At 37.3% G+C, this 10037-nt stretch overlaps 1 protein-coding gene across 2 annotated transcripts; it reads right to left on the reverse strand.

Moving 5' to 3' along the window:
* Positions 1–2803: 2803 nt before the first annotated feature.
* Positions 2804–8254, reverse strand: MS3_00002612 (uncharacterized protein). Of its 2 annotated transcripts, none has more exons than XM_051210213.1 (6): positions 8089–8254; positions 7747–8042; positions 7579–7704; positions 7471–7543; positions 7326–7431; positions 2804–5116 (listed from the first exon to the last, which is right to left on the reverse strand). In XM_051210213.1, exons 1-6 carry the CDS (start codon positions 8216–8218, stop codon positions 4951–4953), a joined length of 897 nt encoding a protein of 298 aa, XP_051070182.1. In that variant the 5' UTR covers positions 8219–8254; the 3' UTR covers positions 2804–4950. The 2 variants fall into 2 exon arrangements, with proteins under 2 accessions (XP_051070182.1, XP_051070183.1); XM_051210214.1 differs by having other exon boundaries at positions 2804–5396.
* Positions 8255–10037: the final 1783 nt, after the last annotated feature.

A 10037-nucleotide genomic window follows, 5' to 3' on the forward strand; every position in this document is an offset into this window, starting at 1 on the left:
CATGTTCCAGCCGTCTCAACTGATGAAGTTTCACTACCTCATCAATTGATTTGCCATCCTTACCTAGAAACCGTTTCCTAACAACTGCATTACTTACTCGATGGTCCCATGATATACGAGCAGTGTTTCGAAGACAACTATGATCGAATACTAGTAACCTGCGAATATCCTCTACCCTTACTGGCCATGTTTCACTGCCATAAAGTAGGGCGGGACGAACTGCTGCGCAGTAAACACGTCCTTTGGTTGATAGACGGATATCTCGCCTACTCCATAAATGACGCAAGTTGGCAAAAGCTAGTCGAGCCTTCTGTATTCGTGCTGAGATTTCGTCACACACCAGACTGCAAGGGCTGATGAGATTTCCAAGATAAGTGAAGCGGTCGTCACACTCAACTACTTCACTCTCTATCATTAGTTCGGGTAACGATGCAACCCAATCCTGTAGTAACATTTTGCATTTCAAAGAAAGAATCTCATGACGGACATGCTTGCATTGTTGCTTACGGTGGTCAGGAGACTATGCATTTTGTCAGTGTCTTTGCCAAATAGAACTATGTCATCAGCATATTCTAAGTCAACAAGTGGGTCTCCTGGAAATTCAAATGAGGAAAGTGTCGTCTCTAAAAGCACGTTAAACAAGAATAGAAAGAGTGGACAGCACTGACCAACACCACTTGAGGTAATCAATTCTGATGACAATTCGCCATAAGCTCTCACTCGACCAGTTGTGATTGAGTAGAGAGCCTTTACAAGGTTAATATACTTCTTTGGTACTCCTTTCAGTGACAAACACGGCCACAGAACCTCACGATCATCAGAGTCAAATACCGCCTTAAGGTCGAGAAATACTACAATTGTGTGTCTATGTTCTAGGACCTGACGTAGTGTGAATATCTGGTCTATACAAACATGTCCAGGTCGAAAACCAGCCTGGTTTTCTTCACGAGCTTTAGTTAGGCGTCGAAGTATTATTGAAGCTAATATCTTGGATACTATATTTGTCAAACTGATTCCTCTCTGATTGTCACAAGAGGACTTTTGTCCTTTCTTAAAAACTGGCACAATCAGTGATTGAGACCAGTCAGATGGGATTACGTCCAGTTCCCAAATTCTACCTAAGACCTCGGTTATTCTCATTGCTAATCTTGGACCACCATTCTTAAAAATCTCAGGAGTAAACCTGTCAGGGCCTGCTGATCTCCCTCGCTTCAGATTTCCTATGGCTTTTTCAACTTCATAAAGAGTCGGAGGACTTACATTAACTCGCCATTCAGGTTGACTAGAGATCGTGGGAAACCGAAGTGTGGCTGAAGGCCAGTTGAACTGATCCCTAAAGTGTTCTGCCCATCAATCCAATCTCCTGGATTGAGAATGTATAATATGTCCATCTTTCTCTGAGAGTGTTTCGCTAACAGTCGGTTTCTTAATACCGGTTTCCTTAACAAGTCTGAACAATTGTCTGCTATTACCTATTGCCGCTACCTTTTCCATCTCTCTTGCTTTCGCTACCCACCACTGTTCGCGATCATTGCGTAGACTTCTTATCAGCTTGCGCTTAAGCTGACTCCGCTCTTCATTATGTTCAGAGCCAGGTTGAATGAGTTTCCGAGCATCTATCATTGAGATAGATGCTGCTGAGATCCAGTGTTGCTCCCTAACCTTCTGGTTTACCTTACTAGCAGATATCACTACTGTTTCCACAGCTTTTTGGATATCATTTCAAGCTGCCTCGGGTTGGGAATAACTTACATGGCTGCCTAACTGTTTTTCTAGTTGTTCCTGAAATATACTCTTAGCTTGACTATCATTAAGTAGGGCTCTAAGAGGTTTCCTTGCATCGTCTTTCCTACGTCCAGTAAGACGCAGACAAATACGCGATCGCACAAGACAATGATCTGAGTCTAAACATGTGCTCCAGAACGAGTGACAGTCTTCTATCGAGCCCCTCCACCGGTGGCTGATGGCGGTATGATCTATTTGGGTCCAACATTGGGATGAATTCTGGGTCACCATGTTAAAAGATGTTTCTCCTTAGGCTTGAAGTTAGTATTTGCAAGAAACAGGCGATCATCTGAGCGTAGTTGCAACAGACGGTCGCCACTATCTGTTCTTTGAGCCACGACACCATAAGATCCACCCAGCTGACTTCTCCTTTCGCTTAGTTTACCTACTTGAGCATTAAAGTCACCAGCCACTATTACTACATCAGAGCGCCTAACGTTTTGGAAAAGGTCAGAAAGCTTTCTGCAAAATTCATCTTTTACATCATCTGAGCTGCAGTCAGTGGGAGAATAGGCAGAGACGACGAGTGTTTCTATCTTCCCGAGTTCTTACTGTTTCCGTTTAGTCGAACAGCGCACAAGCGACTGTCTACTGGGATCCACTCTAAGAGAGCTAGTTCTGCACTAGGACTCAATGCTATACCTACGCCGGCGAGGCCACGGGAAGCAGCATCAGGGCTTCCAGATACACGAAGTGTGTGTCGAGTTGGTTCGTTACTTTGACTTGGCGAGGTCAAATGAATGACACTAGTCGGGTCCTGTATGTGCGTTTCGGAGACGCAGCACACATCGATGGGGCGAGATTCGAGAGTCCTAGTTAGGGAAGCCTGTTGTCCTATTTGGTACAGTGTTCGGACGTTAAAAGCTCCTACGTGTAGTTTAGAGCGTGGTTTCAGGAGACCAGGAATAGCGTTCCGCGTACTCGAATCGTTTGCCCTAGCGGTGCGAGATTATAAAGAGATGTGAGGAGGGTTAGTCATGGAGATAAGAGTGGTATTAGAAGCAGGAAGGATTTGAATGTGACCAACTTGGTCTCGTGTGCTGTTACGGGTATGAGGGCTGATATCACTTCCTGGCTGCCAACACCGTGGAAGGGTATTTCTTGAAGAACCTGAAAAGGAAAGCGGATTAGTGTTGGTCTCGACGACCTGGGAGCGTGACCGCAGAGCCCAAGGGGCAACTGCTTGAGGCCGGTCGCGCATGGCCTATTTGTGAGAGGTTTTTGACGTGTTAGCTCCGTTCTTTAAAGGGGCTTACCGCCGGAGACAGAAATCTGTGAGGTAAGGTGAGGTGTGACATTTTTAGGGTCGACCTTTTCTAACCCCTTCCTTCCTTGTGAAAAGCCAGCATCGCCGCAGATTCTAGTTGTTCGAGGGAAACTCCTTACTGCTGTCACAGCCCTCTACAGTCAGCAGTACGACTTCGCCTATGTTTTCCACTGTCAGCCTTTCTACTTCACTTCGTCATACATGTCCTACTAGAAACAACACATCTTGGTGAGACTGTAATTGATGGATGAACTAATGAAATTAAAGATAGCAAGTCTTGGCATTTTCGCATTATAGCTGACGTTTGTTCATGATGCAAATCCTAACTGTTATTTATAGACCTAACTTCTAGCTTCAAATTCTTATTTTAATTCCTCACACTAATTTATGATCATCTTTTGATCGTAGCAAGTAGGTGAATTTTCTAAAAGTCACTACAGAACCCCTCAAGGGTCGTCCATAAATTATATACACCCCGTTCCATCGTCTAACTTTTCAAGTGTTATCTATGTGTAATTAAAGCTGGTGTCGACGATGTTAAGAGTGCCAAATAATTCTCCACAATCAGAACCATATAGTTCACTACACACGAACCCATAAGTCTCCAGTTAACTGTTGTACGTTTGCCAAGTCGAATCAAACACTATGATCTTAACATAATACGTTTTACGTCTTTATACATTATAATAAACAACATGAATTCAAATTCCAAGTAAAAAGAAAGAGAACTTGTTCAGTTACACCATACTTTCTTGTTAAGTGCATATGGAATAACGAAATGCATTCGTAGAAATTACCACTAGCTACTACCACTCCGTTTGTTCATCCAAGGTATTCATCAACTATATAAATAAGGCATCTTACTGTTGGTGTTGAGACTTGCTCACGGTATTCATCGATTCAAAAGGAAAGTTATAACTTACGGCTACGGGTTCATTTTAGGCAGTATCTGTTCGAAAACGGTTATAATTTGCTTCCGTAGTAAAAGTTTGTATTACTAAAACCTGGACTAAACTTTCATTCTAGTGTTGGATATCATGTCTGAACTGGATTAGAGAGCTGTTACATTTAATTATGAGTTTGAGCGTGATTGGTTTAGTTCACAGTGGTTTCTGATAATCTATTCGAGCAACTTATTAATATAATATACGTGGTTATGACTGAAAATATACACTTATTCCCACGTGTTTTCGTCCTTGCTTTTTGTATTGAGGTATATTACTTATTATAAATGATAAATAATATCGCTTTTTTGCATCGAACTAATAATCCTATCCGCTTATATTTCTCTTTCGATAATTTGGTTCGTTATTCTACCTGAAAAAGAATTTTTCAATCTTTCATGGTTTGGTTACTTTGTGCTAGTCACTATTTGTAGCCTGAACCATCGTGAACGATCTCACCGTTTTCAAGACCTGTAATAAACTTTATTTTCAGGAAATTTAGTCATTCCTGTTCGAAAAAGCTGTGTACTTTGCTATTCTTTTTTCCACGTTTCAAATATTTGTTTTTCCTGTATTCACACCCCACATATTTATTAACACCCATAAACCTCACGACTAAAGTGTACACTCCCAGTGTGTATACTATTTTTTGTGATTTAACTAGACTTTCAAGCAAGCTTCGCCATTTAGTTTTAAGATTCTATACGTAAATAAGCCATTGAGTTGAAAATGTCAACCAAATTATATGCTGAGATTTGTTCGATATTTATGCGCTTGCTGTGAGATATGTAAATCTTATTAAGTAATTTTGCTGGGATCGTAGGTATTCACCGACTAAAAGTAAATCGGCAAAAGTAAATTTCAAAGGTAATACAAAGATATCCATCACTTTATTGACCAAGTCGTTCCACGCTATAGATTACTCATTGTTAAATGAAAACAAAGTAGATATTTTCATTGATCCAAAGATTTTGGAATGGTTGACTTTACAATTGTTCTGACTATTTGTTTATCGTAAATGTATCCTCTCATTTTTTCAGCTAAATAAAAAATCACTAAACCAATTGATAAATATTGAACCCATGCAAATTTGATGGTATACCAAAATCCTGGATTAGCACTATAAGACAATATTAATAATAATAATATATTATGCAAGGAATTATAAAATGCATTAACTAGAAATGAATTATTATAGCAAAGTTGGAGAAATTCAAGTAGTTAACATTTTGAAACCGATAGCCAGAAAATCATCTTTACTACAAATCATCAGCTGAAAATGCTTCAATAATGTCATAAAGCTTATACTTTTATAAAATATTTCTTATATCTTCATTCGATTCCAATTGGTTGGTGATTTCAATCAAACATTTTCAATCCTATTGACCTTGATCGGATCACTGGATAGATACAAACATATAGAATACTTGATATGACTAATCTCGTAAACTGAAGATCGGATTCTACCATGCAGAACAATAACCTTTTATCATTTAAGTCATTTTTAATTGTATAAGGTAAATATAAGTCACTCAAACGATGTGTTCTTCATTTACTATTCAGCCAATCAAGTGCAAATCACAACCAAGACTTTTCTTCAGGTATCTTATTCACTAATATAATAGATAATTTACTATTGACACAGATTTTTTTTGTGAAACTAAATGGGACTTCATAAATGAAAATCGTATACATGGAATGGATTTCTTAAAGATTATACATTTTATTCACAAGTACCAATCAAACTTGGACCTAGTTGAATAAACTTCCTGCAAGCGTTTCTCAATCATAAATATGATGGAAAAATTAGAGGAGATGTTCATGATCATGATTTTTCTAAAATGGATTATTTATTTTCTATTACTTGTTTGTTTCTCAGCCAAAATTGTTAAGACAGAATTCAAAAAGTAGTTACTCTCAGTGTCCTAACATCCTGCTAGGGATTATTTGGTCAATTAAGGAATACTGGCTCTATACATAACATTTTTATCATACCTATTACTTACCAATTAAAAATGATAATGAATTTAAAGACTCATAAAAGCTAAACACATGCAAAATTTAGAACATTCATATTCTGAAGTAGCACGGGAGGAAAAAGGCAACAAGAATAGATAAATATTGAGATAAGAGATTAATTGTGAAAGATTTGGTTTGCCTTTTGTATTATGTCATCATAAATTCAAGAAGAGTTTTGTACCACATGTTACTGATCAACAGACTTTTAAGTCGACAAATCGAGTATATATTGGACACACTACCAGGCAACTGAATCAACTAGTTGGTGAACACCTCCCTTCGTGGTTAGGAAAAGGTTACGTCATAACAATACGCAGCTCGGTTCTATCACACTTGATCGATAGCAGTCATATAGTGGACAGAAACAAGTCGTTCAAAGTTATTTATCGTATTCACACTAGTTTCCCTTATGGTGTTCGATCTCGTCTCTTACACATAGCAGAAGCTATAGGAATCCGAGCCAACAAGCCAAGTTTTTGTGTTCAGAAGAAATTTGTAACACCCTTATCTCTCCCCTGGTCTTAAGTAATGAATGAATTTATTTATTCTTTTTCAAACTTTCTCTTCGTCTATTACTTTTCTTCACCCCATCCTACCACTTTATTTTCTCTCAACTATAAGTTTCATGGTCCAATTATCTGAACATTTCTTATTACGTCATCTCGTAATTTTATAAATGTTATCCCAGTTTATATATTTTTCTAATCATTGACCTGTTTCCGATTATGTAACACTGATTTGAGCCTTTATTATTCTTATCAAAACTAATGCATCTGTTGTCACACCATCAATCGTACTTTTCACGTTTCACTTATTATGTAATCGTCTTCACTGTTATCATTGACTTATAAACTACCTTGGTTGGTTTAATAATTTCGTATATGCATATAAATATTACTGTATATTAGAGTAAAGCCTGATGAGGATCTAATCAAAAACAATATTCTTGGCTTATATATGTTGTTCTAAATTTACAATATGGGAATATTTAAAAAAATCGAGTACTTCAGTAAAACTCTCGAAAGACAGAGATACCAATGTGTGTACTTAACTAAACCAGGCTTTATGAAGTTGGTATTCATTTTTCAGGTGTTAAGGCATGAGAAATGTCTATATTGTGACGGATGGTGATACTATATGGCTACCTAAACGGAAGTAGATGGAATGAGCCTGAAATCATGACTTAGTGGTCGAAAGTTCAAGGTGTTAACCACTAAACCACCTCTCATAGCATTTATCCGATACGCCTTTGTTAAACAATGTATGTTATTCATTCAAAGTGTTCTGGATTAGATACACAGCACACTTACCTGATTCTTAGAGAGGAGAAGTACACAGAGAGTTCTATATCAAAAGTACTTGAAAGACTTTCGCGTATTATAGGTACACTTATTCTATCTTCAAGTAAGTAGTATCCTGAAGAAAAAAAAGCAAATTACCTGATAGATAACTTACCAGCTCTTGAGATGTTTGATGATAGCTCAAAGATTTTGCTTGGAATCGTTTTGGTTTCATAATAAGTACTAGCCTACACCATAATTTCATTGCAAAGCATGAGCTTACTTGTGTAGAAGGTAACAAGTATTTCCGAAAGCACAAAAGGTCCCCAGAATATAGAAATCCACTAGTATGTGACCGAAAAACTTTGTTTATAAATACTGGAACCTTTTCTAGTTTATTGTAAAAACGCTATAAAACATATTAGCTGAAATTAATGTCTTGTGAATATACCAACAAGGTAACATCAACCAATAGTACAATAGTGAGACCAATTATTTTTTCCGACGGCGACAGAGGAAACTTGATATTAATATTAACTGCCACTTCTTCATTGATGTTTTTATTTTTAGAATTGTAGTAACTGATTTGAGGTAGCCTAAGCGAAGATTTCAATAGATGGTTGGTTTCCTTTTGTGGTATGTTATCATAATAAAGAAAACCATCACTCTTCTGGAGAAAAAGGAGCATGTTTCCGTCGAACGATATCAGAGGTTTCTCTGGGAAAGCATAAGAATTTATGTACATGACTAAATAAATATTGGTGTAATATTAAGAAATTGACAATTTGCCTACAACCCGTTACATACGAGATGATCCATGGTATTATCGTAATTATAAGAACCACGAAAGTGTCGAAAGCAAATGCTAATGATGATACTCTGGCATAATAACGTCGCAATTCATACAACTTGTAAACTTTCATGTTTTGACTTTGACAAGACACATAGAAACAAGTTTGAATGGTGCGTTTAAACAAAATTTCGGTGTAAAGATAAAAAGCACCTTATTTGTTGAATCTGATTGTTATCCAGAAGAATATATCGACAAACATTCTCGTTGCTTCCGAAAGCGGTCACACGTTATTATCATATCTCTTTATTTGTTTGTATTATAGCCGTTTAACTCTCTCCTGAAAAGATCAGAACCCGATTTTCCTTGATCTTGGACATATAAGAGCTCTGTTTGCTCCCAAAGATAGAATTTAGGATTCTCTTGTGTCTGATCATTAACCAATCTCTAAACAGAAGAGGGTATTTGCTGAAGGGAAATTTCTTCTTCTTTTTTTTAAGAATTGTAATTGTTATTCAGACGATTCAAAAAAATTGTAAAAATTATCCTTTTAGAGAGAAATGAAGTAGTTGTTAGGCTTTACCTAGAGGAGCCAGGAGAAGTTTCCAACATGTAGCAATCTTTTAGAATTAACAATTACTCTGACTTTCGGTATGAAGACGTTAACACTCACAGTGTCAACCATACTGCCATTAAGTTTTTACACATTCATTTTCCATATGATACTCCTCAGAATGATCCGCCAGAAAAAGCAGATATTAAATTGAAAGATTCACTCCTATCATGATCTATCATACGGCGATGTCTCAATCAAGAATTACGAGAAAGCTAACAGCATTTCTCTAATTTTACTGACTACGTGATATTAAATGAACTAGTACCTTGTATCAAAGTAGTAGGTCCTTATACATTGGCGGTCATTACTGTGGAATAAGGACGTCAGTAATCAAAGTGATCCGCCTGTTGTTATCTGAAACAACAAAGATGTGAGTGATTCACAAACTTAAGCCAGCGCTTCTAGTCGTGATTTTCAAATTGTCTTGTTGATGGATTCCATATGCTCACTGAGAAGTTGAGCCGCTTTTTCCGTTGTTCATCTCCTTTTCCCTAAAAATTTGTACCTGAGGTGTATTGGTTACCTCTAAGGGAAGAACGTTATTGTATTTATCCTTTAGGGATGACAATCAAGAAATAAACTGACACTTCAGGAGATTCTTACTCGTCGTCATAGTTGGGCGGATTACGACAAACTTGCCTTTAATACTTCGAAGTGTAAAGTGATCCATCTGAGACATTTTGCGGACTACGAATACAACTTAGGTAGCTCACTTATAGAGGTATCCCAAGTTGGGGAAAAATCTAAGAATATTTGTATCCTATGATCTGAAGTTTTACGCTAACTGCGACATAAATGCTTTTCGAGAAAACCTTGCATTGACAACGTTGAAACGCATTTGCTACTAGTTCGACCGTGGATGGATGGTATCTTATTATCATTCACCAAATTTTTTATATTTCCACTTTTATCAATAATATACTTAAGTTTCTGCCTGGAGGTTTCAGTGCCCCCCTACTACTAAATATGGAAGCCCGTTAAGCGAAAGCCTCTTCTATCCCGATAAAACCATTTGAGCAAGAACCTAAATTTGATGAAGTTATGTGAAATCCACGGCCGAAAACCTGTTCTTTTAGTTTTTCATTAGTGGATTAACTTAGATCAGTTCAGGATTTCAATCAAACACTATGGTTACGATAACGCTGTTGTGGCATTTGTACTAAGTGAGGATCCATCCCTAATTGACTCGGCGTTTATTAGGAATTCTAAAAGTAATACATTCACTTATGTTCACCCAGTTCTATCTGCCTTAACTTTCACTATTTTGTGAATTTTCTATTGGTGCATTTATTCGATTACTCTAATATGATAATTACAAGTATTTGACTTATAGTAC

Source organism: Schistosoma haematobium, chromosome ZW (genome assembly GCF_000699445.3).
Source record: "Schistosoma haematobium chromosome ZW, whole genome shotgun sequence".
In the NCBI taxonomy this organism is placed as follows: Eukaryota; Metazoa; Platyhelminthes; class Trematoda; order Strigeidida; family Schistosomatidae; genus Schistosoma; species Schistosoma haematobium.

What these genes read in the sequence shown, in the direction of transcription:
- MS3_00002612 (XM_051210213.1), bottom strand. Translation starts at nt 8,218, where the DNA reads ATGAAAGTTTACAAGTTGTATGAATTGCGACGTTATTATGCCAGAGTA. An exon ending in CATCTCGTATGTAACGGGTT is followed by an intron (nt 8,043 to 8,088) that starts GTAGGCAAATTG and finishes ATATTTATTTAG; the next exon opens with TCATGTACATAAATTCTTAT. An exon ending in ATCAAACATCTCAAGAGCTG is followed by an intron (nt 7,432 to 7,470) that starts GTAAGTTATCTA and finishes TTTTTTCTTCAG; the next exon opens with GATACTACTTACTTGAAGAT.